Source organism: Clarias gariepinus, chromosome 2 (assembly GCF_024256425.1).
Source record: "Clarias gariepinus isolate MV-2021 ecotype Netherlands chromosome 2, CGAR_prim_01v2, whole genome shotgun sequence".
Lineage (NCBI taxonomy): Eukaryota > Metazoa > Chordata > Actinopteri > Siluriformes > Clariidae > Clarias > Clarias gariepinus.
The window spans coordinates 41,457,014-41,480,956 of record NC_071101.1 but is presented as its reverse complement, the minus strand read 5'-3'; the positions used below and the strand labels follow the sequence as shown (position 1 = coordinate 41,480,956).

At 44.9% G+C, this 23,943-nt stretch overlaps 1 protein-coding gene across 1 annotated transcript in view; it reads left to right on the top strand.

Annotated features, from left to right (window-relative positions):
* Positions 1 to 23,943, top strand: part of mdn1 (midasin AAA ATPase 1) — a 50,697-nt gene that overhangs the window by 17,920 nt on the left and 8,834 nt on the right. Inside the window, exons 35-85 of the mRNA XM_053515347.1 lie at positions 13 to 221; positions 1,244 to 1,366; positions 1,458 to 1,655; positions 1,742 to 1,849; positions 2,483 to 2,671; positions 2,761 to 2,850; positions 2,954 to 3,217; positions 3,307 to 3,571; positions 3,684 to 3,843; positions 4,115 to 4,231; positions 5,320 to 5,528; positions 5,643 to 5,791; positions 5,895 to 6,094; positions 6,193 to 6,419; positions 7,314 to 7,427; positions 7,512 to 7,641; positions 7,730 to 7,836; positions 8,167 to 8,300; positions 8,392 to 8,552; positions 8,657 to 8,777; positions 8,863 to 9,079; positions 9,152 to 9,389; positions 10,430 to 10,556; positions 10,653 to 10,826; positions 10,937 to 11,151; positions 11,887 to 12,274; positions 12,359 to 12,471; positions 12,575 to 13,238; positions 14,094 to 14,255; positions 14,408 to 14,693; positions 14,819 to 15,057; positions 15,144 to 15,239; positions 16,563 to 16,657; positions 16,884 to 17,008; positions 17,107 to 17,253; positions 17,891 to 18,000; positions 18,099 to 18,172; positions 18,288 to 18,468; positions 18,566 to 18,719; positions 18,813 to 18,959; positions 19,314 to 19,440; positions 19,651 to 19,756; positions 19,923 to 20,038; positions 20,137 to 20,541; positions 20,626 to 20,840; positions 20,967 to 21,104; positions 21,524 to 21,702; positions 22,393 to 22,554; positions 22,662 to 22,799; positions 22,900 to 23,038; positions 23,265 to 23,440. Of these exons, the coding sequence (XP_053371322.1) occupies positions 13 to 221; positions 1,244 to 1,366; positions 1,458 to 1,655; positions 1,742 to 1,849; positions 2,483 to 2,671; positions 2,761 to 2,850; positions 2,954 to 3,217; positions 3,307 to 3,571; positions 3,684 to 3,843; positions 4,115 to 4,231; positions 5,320 to 5,528; positions 5,643 to 5,791; positions 5,895 to 6,094; positions 6,193 to 6,419; positions 7,314 to 7,427; positions 7,512 to 7,641; positions 7,730 to 7,836; positions 8,167 to 8,300; positions 8,392 to 8,552; positions 8,657 to 8,777; positions 8,863 to 9,079; positions 9,152 to 9,389; positions 10,430 to 10,556; positions 10,653 to 10,826; positions 10,937 to 11,151; positions 11,887 to 12,274; positions 12,359 to 12,471; positions 12,575 to 13,238; positions 14,094 to 14,255; positions 14,408 to 14,693; positions 14,819 to 15,057; positions 15,144 to 15,239; positions 16,563 to 16,657; positions 16,884 to 17,008; positions 17,107 to 17,253; positions 17,891 to 18,000; positions 18,099 to 18,172; positions 18,288 to 18,468; positions 18,566 to 18,719; positions 18,813 to 18,959; positions 19,314 to 19,440; positions 19,651 to 19,756; positions 19,923 to 20,038; positions 20,137 to 20,541; positions 20,626 to 20,840; positions 20,967 to 21,104; positions 21,524 to 21,702; positions 22,393 to 22,554; positions 22,662 to 22,799; positions 22,900 to 23,038; positions 23,265 to 23,440 (9,128 nt within the window). The remainder of the gene's footprint in view (positions 1 to 12; positions 222 to 1,243; positions 1,367 to 1,457; positions 1,656 to 1,741; positions 1,850 to 2,482; positions 2,672 to 2,760; positions 2,851 to 2,953; positions 3,218 to 3,306; positions 3,572 to 3,683; positions 3,844 to 4,114; positions 4,232 to 5,319; positions 5,529 to 5,642; positions 5,792 to 5,894; positions 6,095 to 6,192; positions 6,420 to 7,313; positions 7,428 to 7,511; positions 7,642 to 7,729; positions 7,837 to 8,166; positions 8,301 to 8,391; positions 8,553 to 8,656; positions 8,778 to 8,862; positions 9,080 to 9,151; positions 9,390 to 10,429; positions 10,557 to 10,652; positions 10,827 to 10,936; positions 11,152 to 11,886; positions 12,275 to 12,358; positions 12,472 to 12,574; positions 13,239 to 14,093; positions 14,256 to 14,407; positions 14,694 to 14,818; positions 15,058 to 15,143; positions 15,240 to 16,562; positions 16,658 to 16,883; positions 17,009 to 17,106; positions 17,254 to 17,890; positions 18,001 to 18,098; positions 18,173 to 18,287; positions 18,469 to 18,565; positions 18,720 to 18,812; positions 18,960 to 19,313; positions 19,441 to 19,650; positions 19,757 to 19,922; positions 20,039 to 20,136; positions 20,542 to 20,625; positions 20,841 to 20,966; positions 21,105 to 21,523; positions 21,703 to 22,392; positions 22,555 to 22,661; positions 22,800 to 22,899; positions 23,039 to 23,264; positions 23,441 to 23,943) is intronic.

Here is a 23,943-nt window from a genome sequence, read left to right as displayed (position 1 = left end):
GTTTCCCCCGAGATCCTGAGAGTGAAAGCCGCAGTGTGTCGGACTACGCCCTGGGTGCAGGCACGACCGCCGTCAACACCATGAGGATCCTACGGGCGCTGAAACTCCAGAGACCCATCCTGCTGGAGGGGTCGCCCGGCGTGGGCAAGACCAGCCTGGTGGCCGCGCTCGCCAAGGCATCCGGGAACCAGCTCGTCCGGATCAACCTCTCCGAGCAGACGGTATGCAACTCCGTCTAGTTTGACTTTTTTCACATTACAGTGGAGCCTCAGCGAACATGCCATAATTTTGAAGTAGGAAACGGGGGGTGGGGTCATGTGTAGTCAAAATTGCTAAGTGATATCCCTACTTGCTGTGCCAAGTATAATTTAATTGCACGCTCATAAGTGCGTTTTTTAAAACCTGTACAGCGTCATCTGTTGGATTGTGAGATAAACTATAGATTTTTTTTTTTTTTTTAATAAGGGTGTTTTCCATTTAAATTTCAAAGTAGCATATCTTCTCTTCCCATGGGCCGATTTGCAAAGAAAACAAAGCCCATTTGTTACCTTAAGTTCGGTCAAATATACCTGCGAAAACCCCATTAAAATCACTTCAGTAGTTTTTACATGACGTGTGAACAAACAAACAGACAAAAGACATCTTGATGTAAATCTGTTACTCATCTTGCGTCACTCCAGATAATTTTTTTCCGCAAATATCTTCAATATACGATAAAAAACTTGTTTTTTGACATCATTTGACCGATGAATATCTGAGTAACTATTTGTCCTTGGCAAAAGAAATTAAATACTTTTAACTTCATGTTAAAAGTTATAAAAGATTTATTTATCGAAATTCCAACCACATATTCAATCAGATATAGATTTCACAAAGCCTCAGAAATGTTCAATATGTGGCATATCTTATTGTAACTTTCTCTCTGCTCGAGTTCGTCTAGGCTTGTAGGAAGAGGCAGGAATAAAGATCAGACCTTTCCATACTGTATAATAATAATAAATAAAAAAAAAGGGAAAACATTGGACATAAAATTTTTGCTAAAATCTGAGATCATTTGAGCGCGAATTGGTGATGTTTTGAGACCACGAAAGGATGTCCCAAGAATTATGACATACCGCTTTTAATGGATTGAAAAAAACAGAGGAAAAAAAACAACAACAACACTTTCTCAGACTAAAAGTAATTTGCCACGAGGTCGTTATTGACAAACCGCGTAAATGATTTATTTTCCTATTTTGTTCAGGATGTTACAGACCTGTTTGGAACAGACCTTCCAGTGGAGGGCGGTAAAGGAGGAGAGTTTGCGTGGCGTGACGGTCCTCTCCTGGCCGCTCTAAAGGCTGGACACTGGATCGTGCTAGATGAGGTAACCTCAAAACTATCACGTAACCCAATCGCATGTTGCGAATGCAGCCTTTATGGTATGTTTGTTAAAAGTGTGTTTTCATGCTGCGCAGCTGAACTTGGCCTCTCAGTCGGTGTTGGAGGGTCTGAACGCCTGCTTTGACCACCGAGCAGAAATCTACATCCCGGAACTGAGCATGCGTTTCCAAGTCCAGCACGAGAAGACCAAGATCTTCGGCTGCCAGAACCCCTTCACGCAAGGAGGAGGTCGCAAAGGCCTGCCCAAGTCCTTCCTCAACAGGTTCACTCAGGTGCGCGTCCCTCAAGGATAATCTTACCACTTGCAAATTTTATTTTTTTTCTCCTCGCTTTACCTTATGATTTCGGATTCTTGCAGGTTTACGTGGACCAGCTCACCTTCGAGGATATGCAGTTCATCGGTAACTCCATATTCCCGAACATAAGCGAGCAGATCATCTCGAAAATGGTTCAGTTCAGCAACAAGGTATGATTTCTTTATGTTGCCAAACAACACCGCCCGGCTGAAATAAAGTCACCACCTGGATTTAACTAAGCAAATGGCTAAGAGCCTTTATGTTACATCATATTACAGTCGTGCATCAAGCACGGAAAACAACTAAGGAGATTGCTGAAAAGAGAGATAAAAAGAGAGAAGAGGTTAAGGACGAGAAGAATTTTCCAATAATGGATTTTTTTTCCTTCTCGGATGACATGGACATATTTCAAGATCACAATGCCAGGATTCATTGCACTTTAAATTGAGAAGCAGTGCCTCAGGGGACATGAGACATCATTTTCATACGTTGATCGGCCAACACAGGGTCCAGACCTCAACCCCCCTCCCATTAATAGTCATTGGGACATGAAGCTGAGAAGACTTTACTCAGCGGTTTGACTCCTTCACCATCAGTATAAGATCTTGGAAAGAAATTAATGCATGGAAATAAATGTTGTAACAGTGCTTAAGCTTATTAAAACGACACCACGGTCGTACTCGAAGCAAAATCCGAGCTAATGAACTATTAGAGTCTGGGACTTGTTTTTTTTTTTTTTTGTATATAAATATGTTTGTATATGTATATGTGTAAATAAATTCATATTTATCTCCTTTTTCCAGCTTGTGGCTGAGGTTACATTAGAGAGAAAATGGGGTCAGAAGGGAGGACCGTGGGAGTTCAACTTGCGAGATCTCTTCCGCTGGTGTCAGCTGATGCAAGCCGACCAATCGCCAGCCTTCTATAACCCGGGCCAGCACGTGGGACTGGTGTACGCGGACCGGATGAGGACGGAGGCGGATAAGGCTCAGGTTTATATTATAGCTCCTGTTTATATCGAGAGAGTGCTTTAAGTTAGTCTGAAGTGGTGTTTAATGGCATACGTGCGATACTGCTGCAGGTGCTGTCCGTATTCAGGAAGGTGTTTGCTGAAGATTTCGAGCCTTACTCGGGCTCCAGGCAGTTCCACATCACTCCTCTGAACCTTCAGGTAGGTTGGACAGTAGATTTGATAAAAAAAAAAAAAAAAAAATGAAGCTGATGTTATGATAGTTTGCATCATGTCCCAATCTTTTTGATTTGGCTTTGTCCAGGTGGGATCGTCAGTCCTCCAGCGCAGCGGCGGAGCGCCCGTCGTCATGGATCCCCCTCTGTCGATTACCCATCAAGCCCTGCGGCCGCTGGAGTCCTTGATGAAATGCGTGAAGATGGGCTGGATGTCCATACTGGTGGGCCCGAGCGCCAGTGGAAAGAGCAGTCTGGTGCACCTGCTGGCCTTGTTGACCGGACACAGGCTGAGAGTGATGGCTATGAACAGCGCCATGGACACCACCGAACTGCTGGGCGGGTTTGAACAGGCAAGAAGACGGAGACAGAAGTGATACTTTTTGAGAATCAGTTATGGCGTTCTCTTTAGTAACAGTTTTTTTTCTTTTCTCGCCCCCAGGTGGACATCATCCGGCCTTGGCAGCAGGTCCTGGAGAGCATGGACTACGTGGTTGCCATGGTGACGCGGCGCGGGTTGATGTCCCTGGACGGAGCGGTTCAGGACACCGAGTTCCTTTTGACCACGTGGAGCACGTTCCGGCGCTGGCTGAGGGACGAGGGACTCGACACGGCTGACGGCACCGTGACGTTTGAGGCCCTGAACAAGCTGGAGGTCATCATCGTGCTGCTGCACAAACTCAACACCAAGCTCAAGGTGTTCACAGGTACAGCAGGAGGGGAAAAACAAAACAAACATTGGCATGACTGACTCTTAATGGAGGAGACTGGGGAAAAAAAAAAGTTGTTAAACCTTGAGTCGTGTATTTTTTACCTCAGATATGTCGAAGCTCCAGATGGACTTCACCCTGCTGAAGGAGCGCTTGGCGCAGATGGAGGACGGCTGGAGTCACGGCGGGTTTGAATGGCTGGACGGCACCTTAGTCCAGGCTCTGCAGGCTGGAGACTGGCTCCTCATGGACAACGTCAACTTCTGCAGGTTAGTTAACTGCTGCTACTTTAATGATCTCCAGTTTCACCTGAATGCTTAGATTTGGGTTAATTATTATTATTATTATTATTAATTTTTTATATTATTAAATTTATAGATTGTTGAATGATAAATGACATCATAATAGTGCAGTGACATGAAAAGCACAGTCATATGTCATCTATTTATTGAAATTTTTTTCCTAACAGCCTGCCCAAAGTGCTTTATTGCTATTATACTACAGCAAGTTAACATTTTTCAACTGTGGTTTTGTTCGTAGCCCGTCTGTGCTGGATCGGCTGAATGCGCTCCTGGAGCCGGGCGGGTCTTTGACCATTAATGAGCGTGGGGTCATAGACGGCACGACGCCCAGCATCACTCCCCACCCTAACTTCAGGTATTATAATAATAATACGTGTCTTTATGCAGATATTCCGCGACTTACGAACATTTAAGTTATGATTTTCCGCAGATACGAACAGAACGGTTTAATCACGGAAGTAGCTCATGTGAATTGAACAAAAAGTAGACACTGTAGCCAGATACCAACATTTACAGTTGTATACAATATTTTCAGTGTGTAAGTGAATGTATAAAATATCTAAAATTTGGTATATCGTGTGTGTGTGTGTGTATGAGGGTGCGGGAGAAATGAGTCTGCCTCACCGGTTTCAATAAATTAGTCCGGGAGAACTATAATAGAAAACGTCTGTACGGTAAAGCTGTCCTAATGGGGAATAATCCTAATTTTGGAAAAAATCCTCAACAAAACACAGTCCAATGCAGTGGAAAACAGCTCTGAGATCAAATTGGGTCCAGGATTCACCTCGCGATTTAAAGGCGTGGAGACAGCACTGTTACATTTTACATTTCCTTAGGTGCGGTTAAATTTTTTGGCCACATGATGGCATGGTGGAGGAAGGGGACAGAGATTTGGTCAAGTGGATTGTTTTGCTGTACATTTGTATATTCGTGTAAATGGCTTATATAACTCACTTTGTTAGACTTGAGAACAAATCGGACTTCTACTGTTCATAAGTCGGGGACGACCTGTACTTATAATAAAACTGTAAATTGTCTATTGTGTAAATTGAACTGTTTGAGTGTCTAGCTGAGCTTGAGGTAACATACAGGCTTTGTTTCACCACAATCAACCCACGGGAAGAGTATATATCCTACCTTTAAATTTTATTGAAAAACGCCCTTATGTCCTAAAAAATCAACCATGAAAAAAATCTATAGTTCACCTCAAAATTCACTCAATGGCGCTGTACACGCGCTTATGAGTGTGCAGTTGAAATTTTAATAAACACAATCTCACACGTTTATTCCACACAGTTTACAGTAACGCGAAAAAAATTTACTACATCCCAAAATTCAACAGATGGCGCTGTACATTTTTTAAACTGTCCTTATGAGTGTGCAGTTAAAACCAGTGTAGCAATAATGATAGATGTAACTTGATTAACATACTTCTTCCTCTAGGCTGTTTCTCACCATGGACCCTGCACACGGAGAGATTTCCCGCGCTATGAGGAACCGCGGTGTGGAGATCTACATCCCAGGAGAGAACGAGGGAGCGTGTTGGGACTCTCTGGACCTGAAGACCGTCTTACACACTCTGGGGGTGACCGGCGACTGCGTGTGCGACCTGCTGACGACCATCCACTCCGAGATCAAGGCGGCTATCTGGGGTGAGCGTTTTTTAAAATAGCACTCCGCGTAAGGGCGTGCCGATCCGATGCCGAGAGCGCATTGAAAGAAATAACTGACATGAGAAACCCTTTAATAGCTTATCGTGTTTGCAGACTCGCCGGCGTCTTCTGTGTCGTCTCTGCTGCACGTGGCTGCGCTGCTGTCCAGTCAGCTGCAGAGAGGGGTAGATCTGCCCAGCGCGCTGCTGCAGGCATGTGGGGAAGCGTACGCCCTCTGTCAGCGCACCACCTCCAACCAGAAGGTACGTGACACATGCACACACAAATTTTTACCCAGGTTTATTAGATGTTGTGTTTGAGATATGTCTCATAGTCGCTACTTTCTCTCTTGTCTTCTTATTCCAGCTGGCTCAGGAGCTCATAGAAAGGCAGTTGGCGGTGTTGGACTCTGAAGAATGGGGCAGTGGGCTGTTGTGCGCCGGCGTGTGGCCGGATCGAGTCCCTTCTGCCTTGCAGTCCACAGAAGACTCGTGCTTTTCCAGCGTCCAGAGGGACGGCCAGGTTCTGCTCTACTGTCTGAACACGCTCAGTCTGCACAGCAAGAGGTCCGAAACGCACGTACATACAGGACAGTATAAATATATTTAACGATACCATCACCATGTGAGTAAACACCTACCTTCACCTACGTTTGTGCACACAGGAGTCGCCCGCTGAGCCTGACCGACCTCCAGAGGGCGATGCAGAGCGGTGCGGCGCTGGAAACCCTACAGTTTTCTCCAGAAAGCAGGCCGTGTAACGGGATCAGTGACGCCCAGCAGCTCCTTCCCACGGCGGTGCGGATCCTGACCGAGAGAGCCTCCCACAGTGACTGGGTGCTGCGTACCAGCTGGCTCTCACACCTCGCAAAAACCTACAAACACGTCCCAGGTACGGAGACACACAACCGCAGCACGGAACTCTGAAGTTGTCGTTTATTTAAGTGTAAGACCTTAACTTTTGAACACTTAAACAGACAGTTAGTAGTTTTTATACCTGGGATAAGTGTTAAAAGAACTGCAAAACTTAATATATAAATCAGACAGCTCTGACTAGTTTCTTCATTTTAGGCTTCTGATATAAAAAAATATATAATATATATGTGCTATATATATATATATATATATATATATATAAAATAACTTTTGCCCCTTTAAGGTCATATTTAAGGATTCATTCTAAAATACAAGCAGTCCCCGACCTACGAACATTCAAGTTCGCAGATACGAACGGACCGCGTTTCTACTCCTGGAGTGGAAGTAGCTTACATGTATTGTACAAAATAATAAAAAAAATGCCAAAAAAAAATGCCAATATTTACAATTATATACAATATTCTTGGAGTGTAAGTAAATGTATAAAACGTCTAAAAGTCGGCCTCACCGGTTTGAGTGTTCGGGAGCACAATGATAGAAAATGTCTGTGGTGAATAATAATCCTAATTTCAGAAATTCCTTAACAATCCAGAGTTCCCAGTCCAATACAGTGGAAAACAGCTAAGACAAAATGGTGTCCGGGATTCCCCTTGTGATTTAAAGGCGCAGAGACAACTTTAAGATTTGTGTGAGATTCATTTCCTGATGATGATGTCGAGATTTAGTCGAATGGATTGGTATGCTTTACATTGTATATTCGCATAAAAGACTCACTTTGTAGGACTTAAGAACAAATCGGACTTACGAACATGCTTTCAAAACATAACTCGTTTATAAGTTGGGGACTATCCTGTATTATCTGCATCAGTCTACCTGCAAAAGGGACGTTTTGTGGTTATACATTTTGCAGAAGCAGCTTTGATCCAGCTGGAGGCAGAAAATCAGGCTCTCAAAGCCGTCTTCAACAGCAAGCTGGTGGGCAAGGGCAAATACCTGACTGAGCATCTTCAACCCCACAGCACAGGTACGAGAGTCTCAATACACATAAAGCATGAGTAATCCACAAAGTAAGTGCTGATTATTGATGATTTTTTATTCCTATCTTCAGACGACTACCGGATCCTGGTAGACATGCGCTGGAACAAACAGTACCTGGACATTTTGGCTAACACCTGTAACTTCGAGGACGAAGAGCGGTGTATGGAGTTTATGGAGGCTCTCTACGCCGTCGCCAACAGGTTTGGTTCTAGCTCCGGAATCGAGTTAATGGGTTTGAATTGCAAGAAGTGTCTTTTATAGTATTTATATTTTTAAAATACGTTTCAGAATCATCATACTTATGGACCGCGAGGAGAGAGCAGCTGTATGTAGCAGCACAGGAAATACATCACCTAGTAACAGTGCACTGAGACTGGCCACGGGCTTTTCTAAAGGTATTGGTACAAGTTCAAATATTAAAGATAGATATATGAAAGATTATGTATATACGAGGGCCTTTCAAGTCAAACCGAGACTTTAGATTTGCTTTATTCCCCCCCCCCAAAAAAAGCCAAATCTCAAAATCCATATTTGCAAGACAAGTCAAATAATAAACTGGTAAAGTACGATTATGAATTGGATGTTCATATGCGTGTGAAGGCAGGCGAGCGAATTCTTTTGGCAATATAAGGTATTTAATTATTGTTGTATTCTGCCTTCACTAAGGGTTACATTAAAAACCAACCTTTGACATTATTTATTTATTTATTTATTATTTTTTTAAGGAACGGTAGATATTGCGCAGCTGCCGCATCCAGTCCTGGTTCACCTGCGCTCTTTCTTCGACCTGTGGGACTCCTTTGTGCTGCAGGCCGTGCAGGTGGATCAGCCGAACATCTCGGACCACCTCATGTTCGAGGTCAGAGACTCTTGTCTCGTGTGTGTGTGTGTGTGTGTACACGTGTGTATGATTGATTTTAAAACCCTTGCTTGTTTTATGTTTTGTTAAGATTCTGCAGCTGCTCCGGTGGCGAGACCATTTCTGGAATGTGTGCAACTCTGTGCCAGCGGACTCCCGCGGAGTGTGTGTGCTCTCCCTGCACTGGCAGTGGGTTCACAAGCACCTCGTGCTACGCCTGCCGCAGCTCCTGATGGGAGACGGAGACTACGAGTAAGCATTTGTAAAAAAAAAAATATATATATATATATATATATATATATATATATATAATAAAAATAGATTAATAAAATTCTTGTGTGTGTGTGTTTTGGCAGAGGACAGCAGGAGCTGCACACCATCTCCTCAGCGATTCAGAACACACTCTCCAGCTCGGTGTCTGTCGCTCTGGCGCTAAAGAGCATTCAGAAAACCCTCGGAAAGCCCCTTCCATTTAAGGTAAACGTAACGCCAGTATAACCCTTTAACGTTGAAAGTTTGTGAAAAGACGAAATGCGAAAGCGTCTTCCGTTTCTCTGTGCAGTCGGAGGGCGTGACCGAATGCTCCGCTCAGCTCCGCCTCTTCAGCAAGACTCTCGACGTCAGGGACTTGCGTCTGAATGACAGAACGACGTCGCTGTGGAAACGAGAAGTGACCCGCCTCCGGGGTGTTGCCATGAGGACCGACTGCAAGGAAGCCCTGCTGGAAGCGTGGGGTCTGGTCCTGCAGGCTAACCTTGTCCTCGATCCGCAGAGTACCGGTAAGGCTGCATTGTGACTCGACTTGGTTACTCGTCTCAGGGTCCTCGTTTCTAAACGAGCAAATGTTTCAGGTGTGCTGGAGAGACTACGTCTCAATGTGGACCAGCTGCGGGGACACATGGCCTCCTGTGGCCTGCTAGATTCACTGTCTGAAGCTGAGGACGAGACAGGAGACGCTGCAGGTCCAGATCGTGAGCTGGTACTTCGACTGGCTCGCAGGGCTCAGCTCTGGCCTGTCCTGGAGAAACTCGCCATCCTCAACCAGATGAAAGTGACTGCGGATCTGCTGCAGCAGTCCATCACACACAGGTACGTGAGGGTTAAATTATATAATAATTCCAGGTCTAATTTACTTTATTGTCTAAAATCACTACAGGTCGTCCCCTAACGTTCAATTGACAGATTTCTGCAGAAGCACACAGATTGCAGTTCTTCTTCGGCTTCAATCGCGGAAGTTTTTATGCTAGGGTGGCAGTCTGCGTGCGGCCACAGGCCTGACCAGGGCACCTCTCATCGGGGCGGAAATACATGTTGTGTGCAACAGGGTATGGTTAGGATTTCAGGAGACAGTAGCGATAGACGGGGTTCAAGCACTCGGGTGCTTCAGAAATGAACTGCCAGCCCCCGAGTTGCTTCATGGCAGGTCTCTCGTCCTCGGGGCGGAAATAAAGATCACCCCTGCACTTTTTTACGCCTCACCCGCCTGGTACTGGGGGAGTGGAGTAGACAGCCACTCCTCAGTCTTACTCGGTCTCATATTTACAATTCCAATTATATACAATGTTTTCAGTGTGTAAGTGTATGTATAAAATGTCAAAAGTCTGTGTGTGGGCGGGGTGCGTGAGAAATGAGTCAGCCTCACAGGTTTCAACCAGTGGTGAATAATTTCAAAAACTTCTCAAAAGGACTAACCTCACAGTCCAATACAGTGGAAAACAGCTCTAAGACAAAAATGGCATCAGGATTCCGCTCGCGATTTAAAGGCGTAGAGACAACACTGTTACGTTTGACATTTCCTTAGGTGCAATTACCGTTTTTGGCCACATGATGTCAGTGTGGGGATAGAGGACAGAGCTTCATTGAAGTGAATTGGTATGATTTACTTTTGTGTCAAAGGTGTACAAGACTCACTTTTTTGGACTTGAGAACAAATCAGACTTACGAACATGCTCCTGGAACGGAACTCAGTTGTAAGTCGGGGACTCAAATTCAAATTTTATTTGTCACATACCCAATCATAGAGTACAATATGCAGTGAAATGATTTTGTGCGACTTTGTTACGACTACCTGTAGTTTTATTATTACTGTCTGTAACTGACCAGGTTTTGTTCCACTTTTTGTTCCACAGAGGAAGCAAAAATGAGGAGGAAGATCTCCGAGGATCTTTATCCAACCACCTGCGCTTCTGCATACAGTCCACACCGACGAGCGTCCGTCTGCTACAGCCGCTCTGGTTCCTCCACAGAACAGAACGAGTACGCGTAAATTACTTCCCACTACGTAATTGAGACCAATTTTTTGTTCTCATGTGTCACAAAGTACCTTGATGTTAACATTACTGCCATCTCCAGCCTGTAGATGAGCTGCCGTTAGTGTGGTGTGAGCTGCTTTCTGAGACTCTGGCAGCGCTCTGGAGTGGCAGCGTGACCTCGGATCCTGATCGCTGGCTGAAATGGAGCCCTCTGAGTGAAGACGAAGAAGAGTCAACGAAGAGCTTTCGATCGCTGCTCGGGCCTTCTGATACGGTGTGTGACTGAGATAAGATAAGATAAAGTGATTTTAAGAATTTTTACACGCATGACTATAATTGTGTTGTGTAAATTATTTGTTTATTTATGTATTTATTTTTGCGCAGGGTCCGGGGATGCTGAGCCGAGCTGTGTGGTCGCGGTGCGTGCTGGGAGTTTTAAGCAGCAGTGAAGCAGGCGGTCACTGGGACCCATCAGGCACCTCCTTCCTGACCTCATCAAGGGTGACGCTGGGCGAGTGGAGAGAGAGGATCGGACAACTCCAGGACCTCAGTGCCGTGCTATGGGACAACCTGGCCATGAGTGAAATTGCTGACTTCAGGTAGAGACATTGTGTGTGTGTGTGTGTGTGTGTGTGTGTGTGTGTGTGTGTGCACATGTACACTCACTACTAAGTTCCTAATATAATTGCAGGTATTTCCCGACTTACGAACATTTGAGTTACAAATTTTCGCAGAAATAAACAGAACGGTTTAATCACGGAAGTAGCTCACGTGTATTGTACAAAAAATAGACACTACAGTGCACCAGATACCTATATTTACAATTATATATAATATTTTAGTGTGTTAGTGAATGTATAAAATGTTTAAAGCCCGGTATATTGTACGTGTGTGTGAATCAGTCCGGGAGTACCATGATAGAAAATATCTGTCCTGATGGTAAATAATCCTAATTTAGGAAAATCCTTAACAAACCAAAGTTCGCAGTCCAATACAGTGAAAAACAGAGACAAAAATGTTGTTCGGGATTTAATGGTGCAGAGACAACTTGTAGATTAGTGAGAGATTCATTTCCTTAGGCGCGGTTACCGTTTTTGGCCACGTGATGGCAGTGTATGGAAAGGGGACAGAGATTTAGTCAAATGGATTGGTATGCTTTACATTGTATATTCGTATAAAAGGTGTATAAGACTTACCTTGTCGGACTTAAGAACAAATCGGACTTGCGCACATGCTCCCAGAACGAAACTTGTTTGTAAGTCGGGGACTACCTGTATTTGTACAACGTCATTTGAAAGGAAAAACGACGCGTTTGTTTATTTTTTTCTCTCAAGATTAACCGACCGCAGGTTGCAGGGTCTGGTGTTGTGCCGGCAGCTGCACGCGCTTTCAGACCTCCTGTCTCCAGGGTTTCAGGAAAGCTACGCGGAATCCTGCGACGCTCTCGTTCAAGGCGACGACCCCGTTCGAGCTGCGCAGGACGTTCAGATCGCCCTGAGAGACGGCTTGCCTGAGAATCTCCTTCCAGAAGGCTTCCTGGACACCTTGGTGACTTGCCTAACTCAGTTCTCCCATAACCGGGCGTGTGACGCGGTCCAGCTGGTGCGGTCCGGGGTGTTCTGGGTGAACATGGGCCTGCTGCAGATCCAAGTCTGGGTTCCGCAGACGATATTTGACCCGGCAGTGAAGAGGGCGTACAAACTCAAATACGCGCAGGACGAGGTGAGCCGCGTGGTGTCAACAGGCTTTTCGAAAGTATATAATTTATTCGTTATATCAGAATGTGAGTTTGAATTCTTCTTTCAGCTTGCCTTGCTTCAAGATGAATGGAATGGGCGGAGTCTGTCCTCTCAGCTTCTCACAGGAGTGCAGCTGGAAGAGAGCAGCACCACCGATGCTTTCCAACACCCCCGAATCAGGTAAAACTACTTTTTTTTTTTTTTTTTTTTTTGGAAAAATTTGTTAAAACTAAACTGTGTAACACTGGAGAGAGAGAGGAAGTGACGGCGCTCTGTGTGGCAGGTACCTGTGGATTCGCATGCAGCAGGTTAAAGAACAGATCTTCGAGCTTGGGCGCAAACAGGCATGTCGCCCCGCCGAGCCACAGTACGGACGCCTGTACCAGGAGCTCCAGCACTACCTGTGCAGCATCGGCCAGCCGGCAGCGGTAGGCGACCTCTTGTCGCACCTTGTCAAGGCTCAGCAGGGCTCCGGCCCGAAATCCCGTCCGGGTGTCCAGGGCCTGTTGAAAGAAGAGGCCGTGTGGCAGGCATCGCAGCAGCGCTTTGCCCAGCGCCTGGTTGACGAGTACCCTCTGTACCCAGACGTCGTGGTGCCCCTGCGCTCAGCTATTCTGCAGCTGCAGCACGGTATGCGTCTGCTGGCCGCGCAGGTGGCGTCTGCACTGACCGAACTCCCAGGTCTTCCGCGCCTCATTTCTATGCTGCTGGCTTTTCCCGCGCCACCACTGACCTCCGACCTAGACCGTGCCCAGTACCTGTGCTCTCGGACATGTGTGGACACTCTCAGAGGATTGGACAAGCTGCTTCCTGATGCCGAGGTGCAGCGCGTGGTCCCGAAGCCTGTCATGTTGCTGCTCAGCGCTCTGTTGTGTCTACAGAGTCATGCCATAAGCGCGGGAGAGCTCGGGACAGAGGCGCAGAATCTACTCAGACACGTCTGCCAGGTGACGGTTATAAAAAGGAAAATAAAAAATTATTTTAGTGGAACCTTGGATTCCGAGCATAATTTAGTTCCAGAAGTGTGCTTGTATATCAAAGCAGATTTCCTACATAAGAAATAATGAAAACTCTGATGATTGAACGAGTAGACCCAGAAGAACGAGACATCTCAGCGAATGTTTTGTTTATTTTCTACTGGGCGCACATGCGCAAAGCATCGCCAAAACCTCCGTAGGTTTTGTACAGGAAACAGAAACGAGCGGTTCATCTTATGATTCTTCTGGTCCGAGTCGTTCGTTCTTTTGTCACGTGACGCCCATAGACACTATGCAGTGTAATAGATTTAAAAGAACGAACGACTCGGACTAGAAGATGCATGAGAAGAACCGCTCTTTTCTGTTGCCTGTGTACTGCACTGCATAGGGTCTATGAGAACCACGTGACAACAAAAAAATTAACGATTCGGACTAGGAGATATGAGAGGTGAGCTGCCCATTCTGTTTATCATAACCCCCTCCTTAGCTGCATTGCAATATTTAAATTACAGGAACCAAAATTGGTGTATGTAAACGTGTTGGGTCTGTTTATTAAAAATAACAATAAGTAACAATTTATTTTATTTCTGATCAAAAGAACGAAATGAACTAAATGACTCCAAAAAAAGATTCGTTCATTTTGATGAACTAGATTTAAAGAACAGAGTCACTAAAATTATCCAGATAGAATTAGAAAGGACTCATCTTGCAAAAAACGATCAAGTTACTCGCAATCCAAAGTTCTGCTGTAATTGTTTTAATGCAGGTTTTAATTTATTTTTTTGTGAGCGTTTGTGTTCTTACATCTCTGTGTGTGTTTTTTAGGCATTGGTGAACGAGTGGGATGAGCAGGAGAGGAGGGCGAGGGAGAAAGAGCAGATGGAGGCCAGTTTGTACCGCAACCGCTCCAAAGTACACGGAGGAGGCCTGAGTGAGGACCAGCAGGAGGAGCGCGATTTCAGACGCTGCTTCCCGACATACCACAAAGTAAGCGCGCCTGCAACTTCTCTAGACGTTTACAATGTACCCAACACTGTATTAACGTAGCCTAAGCATTTGTTTTTTTATTTTTTTACTTCTGTAGTCTTTTGTCTACACAGTATTATGCTGTTTTTTTATCGTTTTTATGGCCCTTTCAGGATTTTGCCGACATAACCGAAGAACCCAGTCTGGAGCAGCCAATCATTATCGAGGACGATGAAGAATGTGACGGAGAGACCGAGACCTGTGACAACAGTGTCTTACAGGCGTCCAGCTGCCAGAACACCATTGTTCAGGTGCATCAGAAGCTGTGCCTGGCCTTCGCTCGGTCGCTGTGGTACCGGTCAAATCCGCCGATCAACCGGAGCAAAGAACACCTCAGCACTTTGGTCACGTCTTACCAGATCACTGCACCTCTAATCGCACGTTTCTATCATCTCATGGGTACAACACTTTACAAACTTTATCTCTATATTTTTAGTAATCCAGGTCACGTGTAACACCGTGCTGTGTTTTTCTGTACACACGTGTCTCTCTCTCTCTCTCTCTCTCTCTCTCTCTCTCTCCAGACTGTGAAATGGACCCTGAGCTGACGGGCTCTCAGCTGCTGCTCGGCTCTGTGCTACAGAACACGGTTCGGGGCTCCACCGGTCCAGCAGGTCTCGTCCTCCAGAGCGAAGGACCGTACGACTTCTACCAAGAGCCCAACATGTGTCAGGCCCGGCTGTGCCTTCCCGCCATCGAGCAGCTGGGCCACGCCGTCCGCCGGCATCTTGACGACTGGCCCGATCACCCGGCGCTGGTGCAGGTGAGAGCAGGAGATTTGTAGAGAAATTAACAGGATTAAAATAATTCTTTTTAAGCTTAATAAAAATGTTCTTATGTGATTATCAGATTACTGTAGTGATTGAGAGGATATTGGCGTTCAGTCTGTCCAGCCCACTGGCCAAGTTTCTTAATGGATTGGAGATCCTGCTCAGCAAATCACAGGTGAGGTTTTTTTAATTTTTTTTTATTTTAAACGTTTAACATTTATAATAGTGATGAACTGGTCAATAGGCCAGTGACCAGAATTGGATGGTTTTCTGTTTGATTTTCGTCATCGGCTGATCACCTTTTTCAGATATAAACGATTCTGTACACATGGACAAACGCCTTTTTATGACGTTACATTATCAAACATCGTGTTTGTATAAACCCCCTAATCTGACTTTTTATCTGAAGTCTGTGAGCGAATTAGTCTCAAACCCACTCATTACGCACACATAAGTCTCAAAACACCATGAGCGCTAATTAATCAAAAATCACATGCGTTAAAAGCAGCACACACCCGCCTACTCACAGGCAGAGGCTATAATTAATAACTCATTAAATTTTTCAAGGGTTTAAAATAGTAACAGAATCACAAGGAAAATCTATTGTCGAACTGTGATATTTATAGAATCCTAACATACTCTTGGTACTTATAGAATAACTCTAAATGAACTTCTCCTCTGCAGCAGAGAAAATGGATTTTTAACCTCTCTAATGAGCTTCCTTTTGCTTTACATGCGTGCTGTACACACACACACGTACAGACACAAAATAAAATATGTTTTACACACACACACACACACACACACACACACTCTTGGTACTTATCGAATAACTCTAAATAAACTTCTCTTTTGCAGCAGAGGTAAGTTTTGGTCCTACCCACAATTCCGCACCGCAAGAGAGAGAAAAACAGCTGGCTTAGTTGTGATCACGTGACACTCAGCATCAAAACAAGAAGCGCATGTGTGATACATGGCACTTGTAAACCAAGACTTGTTCGTCTTCCAAGTCAAAATTTCTAAAAAAAAAAATGCGATACTCTCTCATTCTCTCACTCTACATTCTGAGGTTAGCCACTTTAATCACATGACTCCGTTTGACCAATCAGATGCAAAACCAATAGCTGTATGGAGTCACATGACCACATAGAAAGGGGAAGGGCTTGTTTTCAGCAGCAAATCTGCTGAATCATTTGCAGGGCAACCGAATTATACAGTCTATCTTACACTGTTCAAACACACATATGTTACCTACACTAGAGATTTATTTCAAGAGCTTTATTTTGTAAAAAAAAAAATTGATTCTTATTTTTTAATTTGCTATTTTGTAAAGATATTCAGTTTTATTCATGTTATTTTATTATTTGGAAATGTTTGGTTACTCTACCCACTTCTGGAAATGGCTAAACAAAATACCATGTATTAAAACTTTTGTTGGACAAACATGATGCACATCATCATCTCATCTTTTTATTTATTTATTTTTTATTTTTTGCAGGACTGGGAAAATCACGCCAGTCGCTCCGTGTCTCTGAGGAGCGAACTGGAGCCGATCACACAGCTCATTATCCAGTGGAGGAAACTCGAGCTTAAGTACGTACAAGTGTTATCTTTTTAAAATGTATTCATTCATATATTTTAAATAAACGAGACATTCTTGAATTAATTTAAATGCACAGAGTTTGTTTAGGGAAACTGAAATACTGCTTCAGTATGTCTGAGCCAGAATTAATGTAAGAGTGTGAGGGGACAAAAAGGCAATATTAAATATTTGTAAACGAGGGTTGAAGTTGCGGCTGATTTGAGGTTGCGTTGGCAGTTGCTGGTCGAGCAGTCTGGATAACGCTCAGAGGCGGCACGCGGAGAAGTCCAACAAGCACTGGTTCTCCATCTACCAGCTGATCGAGAGACACCTACAGGACAAAAGGATCGACGTAAAAGCTGGTAAAAGCGTCTGTCGTATCTGTCCAGAATTCTCTGCTGGTACTTTTATCGGTGTCTCTCCAACCCGGATTTGTCCCGTCTTCTCATTTTGTTCTTAGATATCGAGGAGTTGCACTTGCCTCCGGTTTCCTCCACACTGCAGGCCTTCATGGAGGGATCCACACTGGGAGAATTTCACACACGCCTGACCATGCTGCTCGCTTTCCACTGCCACGCGCTTTTGGCCCCCGAACAAGAAGGACGCGGTGAGAGAAGAACATTGGCGAAGTTACTCCTGTGAAGTACAGTAATGCGCCTAAATATACAGTACTGAAGCGAAAAGACGAATTCAAGTTTTATTCGTCACGTACACAGTCTTACACAGTACGATATGCAGTGACGTAAGTTATGGAATAAAGTCAGAATAAAATATAGAAAAACTTTAGCTATTAACACACACACACACACACACTATATGGGCCAATCGATTTAGCGCTGTGTGTTTAATGTAAGTGTAGACTCGCTGTAGACAAGAGTTCATACCGTTCCCGCGGATTCCTCTCAACCTGGAGTCCCGGGGGCAGAGGTCACTAGTGCTGTAGTCTCCTACACAAGGAGACAATCTGCTGGCATAGCCCTGGAACAGTTCTCGGCGGATCTTCACACTGTTGAACACGCTCTCCTCTATAACAATTACACACAAGTAGGCATCAGGTGGTGGTGTAAGCGGAAATAATACTCATTTTCCTCAAACACAACTACCGGGAAGACGTGCGTCTGGAGATATGTCTCGCAATCGCGTCCGAGATGCGCGAGTTTCAGTACTGTATAATTAATATTTTGGCGCGTACTGTAATGAAAATCGATTAGCACCGCTGTGATCACTTTCTCTGTGTGTTTCAGCCTCACTGTGTAGTTTGCTGTGGAACCTACACAAGTACTACTCACAGTTCTCTGACAGCATCCAGGCCAGAGTCACGCAGCTGAGAGCGCCTATCGAAAAAGAGCTGAAGGCATGTCTGCGCAAACACCACTTAGTGGAAAACTACGAAAGAAAATACGCCTTTTATTTTTAAATGTTATTACTTCAATCCTAATCCTCTCATTGTAGGACTTTGTGAAGATCTCCAAGTGGAATGATGTCAGTTTCTGGGCTATTAAACAGTCTGTGGAGAAAACACACAGGTCAGGAACACCGATAGATATATATATATATATAGTGAGAAGTTCAGATGTTTGCAGCCGTATCCAAAAGAAATCGTCTTAAAAAAATACTCAATTTGTATTATGCGACTCTCAGGACTTTGTTCAAGTTCGTGAGGAAGTTCGAGGCGGTCTTGGCCGAGCCGTGCGCTCCCTGGCTGGTGGAGCAGAAAAGCGGCGAGATGGACAGCGTGGACGTACAATCGGAGGACACGCCGTTGCACCAGCTCCACCGTGCGCTCAAGAGCGCCCTCCCTGGACGGGCCAGAGATCTACAGGTGTGACACGGACTTCATATTTCAGCATACTCAAAAAGAATGACTTGATTTATTACAGTGTGTAAAAATTTATATTTTTATAATTTTTTTCCCCCAGAGCGACGGTCCTGATGAGGCCCGGGCCGGCTTGGACCCCACATCGCTGCAGGCCCGTCTTCCAACGCTGACGAAGAAAATGAGGAAGATGTGCGTGCAGCTGGTGAAAAAGACTCCCATGCCCGAGCTGTCGGAGGACCTCGACCAGTTCACGGGTAACGACTACCCCGACAAATCCGTTTATTTAATTATGAGAAAAGGTCATCACATTGGCCCACTTCATTCTTTCTGCTTTTTCGTGTTTCTAGCGGAGATCATCACCAACGTTCAGGCGCTGCAGAGTCTGACGGTGGACCGGTCTCTGGAGCAGGAGAGGCAGAAAGCCGAAGCCAAACAGATCCTGCTGCAGAAACAACGCGCTTTGGCCGACCTCTTCAAGATGCTGGCGCAGATCGGTCAGTGCCGTCATAACTCTGTTAATCCAGTAGTTGAAAATCCTGATTTTCTCTTTTCTAAGTGAAGAGAAATTAATTTCATTATTTTTGAACGTTCTGTTGCTTAGCAACCAATGCTTAAGATTAACAGACTGTACTGATGGGAAGTTTGGATCATTTTAGTGACTCGGTTCTTTAAAACTCGTTCATCAGAATGAACAAATCTTTTTTTTAGTCATTTAGTTCATTTCGTTACATTTTCAATGATCAAACCCCCAATCCCTAAAAGTATTATCTCAGTGATGCAGACAGATTTGACTTGGAGCACAATTACACTAACAAATCAATGATTTGGATTTTTTTCCCTCCCTTCAGGTCTGTCGTATCGTAAGGGCCTGACTTGGGGTCGTACAACAGATCCAGAAGAACCGCTGTTTTTGCAGCCTGTAGAGATGGGAACAACACTGGCTGCACTAAGAACACAGGAACACACAGAAAACATGTACGTTTTCACTCTTCCATCCTTGTTTTATAATAATAATTTAAAAAAATACACTATGAGGGAGCAACGATGGCATCGGATTAGTCCATGCTTTATAGAAATTTGCAAAATAGAAAATGCAGCATGAGTGTCTGTTCCAAACTTATCTGTTTAGATAAAAAAAAGCATAAAAGTTTTGTCCTTTTGTCCTGTTTGTTTGTTTTTCTCTAGGTTGTTTTCTCAGATGACTAGTGCATGGGACGGCTGTCAGAAATATTTCTACCGCTCCTGGGCAAGACGTAATGCCATGCAGGCCGCGATGCAGGCAGCCGTGAAGGTTTGCAGAGAATTTATCTTCTCCAAAAAGCAGGAATGAACAAAAAATAAAAAAGTCTTGTTTATCACCAATATTACCATTCCATAATTCTACAGGGCGCCAATAGTTTGTCAGTATAAGAGATGAATTAAATAACAATATGTTTGTGTGCGTTTAAACCTTGTAGGAACTGGGTTTGGGGAACGTGGAGCGGTGCCGGGGGTTCTCCTCTCACCTGTTTAAACTGCTGCTCAGGCAAAGGCGCCGACTCGCGAAAATAAACCAACACTTCACGGATCTCAGGTACGCTCTCACTCGGACATCTCTCAATCCTAACGGTGTCGTCTGACCTTCCGGCTGAGCTGTGCATTTCTTTTCTTTTTTTTTTTTCTCTCCTGCAGGAGATTGATTGGCGCTGTACAGGACGTCCGGTCTCAGATCACTTCGGGAGAGGACGAGGAGCGCTGTCTCCCGCCTCAGAGCGCACTAACGGGCTGGGTGACGAAGGCGCAGACGCTGGCGCAGCAGTGCTGCGTGGCCCTGCAGCAGTTCTCCTGGGTGCTCCAGTGCTGTCCGGAGGCGTCGCCTGGGACGCCGAGTCCGTCTGGGGAGGGCGAGGCCACGCTGAGCCACCCTACACCCCTGTCGGCTCACCTCCAACCTCGGGCGTGTCTGATGAGGCGGGGCGAGGCGAGCTGGACGGAGGCCATGAGGAGCGTGGAGGCTTTGCAGAGCGAGAGTGTGCGGCTGAAGGACAAACTGAACGCCCTGGGGCAGGAATCCACACTCGGTGCCATCCAAACCAGGTCAGACCCCGGTCGTATTCGTAGTCAACGTCGTCGGACAAAGTAATGTAAATACAATAATGTAAAGGCTTATTGTTTTCCCAGGAGGCACTTGGAGGAGTGCTGCTCGTGCGTGCACGGTCTGGGGACGCTAGCGAACCAGGCGGTGTCCCTCGGGCGCCTGTTTGATGTCGACGCGCCTCAGTCGCGGTCATGTCTGACTCGAGGCCTGCACGCCGTCACGGTGGAGGTGGACACGTGCGTCACCGAGTTCACCACCTGGAAATCCCAACTGCCGCCACTCAGGACGTCATCCAAACGTGAGGACGCGAGGAACTTGCACTTCTGTGAACTTCTTCAGGTTATCAGGATAGCGCTCGGGAAACAACTACAAGTCGCTCATGGTTCCCTTTTTTTTTCTTTTTTCTTTTTTTCCCCTCTCGCAGGTTCTACGACATCGTTCCGGGCCGAGTTCTCTGAGCAGCTGGAGGGAGCCATCAGTACGGTTCTGTGTGCCGTGCAGAGTCTGGTGAAGAGGCGGGAGCGAGAGAGGAAGGAAGAGCGTCCGGAGGAGAGCAGGAAAGGTGCGGAGTCGTAGCCGAAACGACTTTAAATATATAAAACGAGACACACTAAAGCAAGCGGAACCTCGGCAGAGTGGTTAGCATTGTCGCAACGCACCCTCAGGGTCCGGGTTCGGTTCCCTCCTCGGGGTCTGTGTGCATGGAGGTTGCGTGTTCCCCACATGCTTGGTGGGTTTCCTTCCCACAGTCCAAAAACATACAGATTAGTGTGTATAAATTGGCACACTGTCCAGAGGTTACCCCGCCTCGTGTCCAAAGTCTCCCGGGATCACCTCCAGGCCTCCCAGCCAGGATTTGTTTTTTAATTAATTAATGTATTTATTCATTTATTGTGTTTTTTTTTTTTTAGTTTGGTGTGAAGGATTTCTTAACTGACATAAAACAAACTATGTCTGCATGTGTCCTTCCGTTCATTCCAGAGAGCGACTCCGAGGTGGCCGAGGAGCTCCTGAAGCCCGGACACATGAGCCGACTACTGGAGGAGGACCTGAGTGAGGACGTGTCGTGTCTCTCCCTGGCGGAGGTCATCGGGGTCGTGGAGAGGCTGCTGGAGAGGCTGCGCTCCTACAGAGACACGTGTAAAGCACGGCACTTGGGGGTAAGTTTTTTCCTTTAGTGGACATGTCCCAGGAGACGATAAATCCTGTTCAATTTGATTGATGGAAAAAAAAAAAAAGGGCAAATAATGTTTTGTCTGATAAGTTGTCTGAAAGCGACCCAAGACAGCGGACGAAAACGTTCTGACAATAAACACAAGGTTAAAACATCTACGTTTTAAAAACAAGAACAAAAACTTCACTGCAAGACTAAACCAGAAAATCTTTTACAATTTTTAGCGAAAGTGCATCTAAAGAACCTTATGTTTAACCTCTTGTTATAACGTGATATTTAGTTATTTTATTTATTTATGATTAGTTTTATTGTTTACTTTTTTCCACAACTCTTTAAACCCTGGATATTACTATATTGATTTAAATAAAATATTAAATTTTCTAAATAAATAAATATGAATAATAAATAATTATTACAAACACTCAAGAACCAGAATCATTAGAAACTATTAAGCTGTCTCCAACCACTTGACAGAAAGTGCACAATAAGTCTAAAATAAAACTATTGAGAAAACTTAATCTAAAGTTTAAATTAATTGTAATACTTCCAAGCTATTTATTTATTTTGGTCGATTATATATTTTTGTGTTATTAATCAGAACACAAACAAAATCATATTTTTTTACTATTAGATGCATCAGTAGTTAATGATTTGGTTTTGTGTGTGTGACGAGCAGGAGCTGAGGGACGCCTGCCAGGACCTGGTTCGCCTGGAGCCCATGCTGTGTGTGTACGCGGAGCTGGTGCGCTGGTACGTCGCAGTGTGTATGGGCGCTCACCGCAGCACGGGCAAACTGCTGTCTGTCCTCGTCAGCATCTTCACCGAGCTCGCTCAGAAGGTAATGCTGCAGAAATAAAACATGAATTTCAAGTACAGATGTTAATGAATATATTAATCTTCAATAAAATTTCTCTCTCTGTCTCTCTGTCTTTCTGTCTCTCTCAGGGATTTTGTTTGCCGCAGGAGTTGATGAGTGGAGGTGATGGAGAAGGAGCCACACAGTTCCATGACTACGAGGGCGGGGGGATCGGAGAAGGAGAGGGCGTCAAAGATGTCAGTGACAAGATCGAAAACGAAGATCAGGTAACGTCCGTCTAAATCCTGTTCGTTTTTAAGCAGAGGGCAGACGGTTAAAAATAAATAAATAAAATCTAAGTAAAAATCTTTACACATTTTGCTGCAGGTCGAGGACACGTTTCGGGAAGGACAAGAAAAGAGCGAAGAGGAGCCGGACAAGCAAGATATTAAGGAAGAAGACGATGCCATCGAGATGTCCGAGGACTTCGATGGAAAGATGCACGACGGGGAGACGCGAGAGTCGGGTGTGTGAGCAGACCCAGTTTGTGCTGAATGGAATCTTCTGCACTGCAATAGTTCCTCTGATCATCATGTTTTCCGATAAAAGACAGAGTTGTCCTGTAACACCGTTATGAAGTTATTGCTGTCATCACGTAGCTTCAGGTTTATTTAAACCTGTAGGTGCCAAAACTTCTGACAGGTTCATCTCACATAGTGTTTTATTTTGTTTTATTCTTTTCTCACATCCAGGTGATGAAGACAACTCTGATAAAGAGGAGGACGAGGAGCTGGATAAGAAGATGGGAGACCTGGGAGACGGACCAACTGACACCCTGGATGAAAGAATGTGGGGTGATGATGAAGATGATGATGATGATCAGGATGCCAGTGACAAGGAGGATGAGTCCGGGCCTGGAATGGACCAGGTAGTGACACGTGACAGAAGGGAGCACCCAGTTTCCTTTAACTCCTCTCCTGTACTTATTAATGAGTTATATAGTGAAGGTTATAACACAACTTTTTTTGAGTTAAAAATGTAGATTTTAGGACAAAGTAGACAGTTTTAAAACAGTTTACAGTTATATACAGTATTTTCAGTGTGTAAGTGAAATGTATAAAATGTCTACAGTCCGGTATATTGTACGTGTGTGTGTGTGTGTGTGTGTGTGTGTGTGTGTGTGGGCACATGAGAAATGAGTAGGCCTCACCAGTTTTAACGAATAGTTCGGGAGCACAATGATAGAAAATGTCTTGATGGTGAATAATCCTAATTTCTGTAAAAATCCTCAACAAGACAGGGTTCACAGTCCAAGACAGTGGAAAACAGCTCTGAGACAAAAATGGCATCCGGGATTCTCCTTGCGATTTAAAGGCGCAGAGACACCACTGTTGCATTTTCTTAGGGGCGATTACCGTTTTAGGCCACATG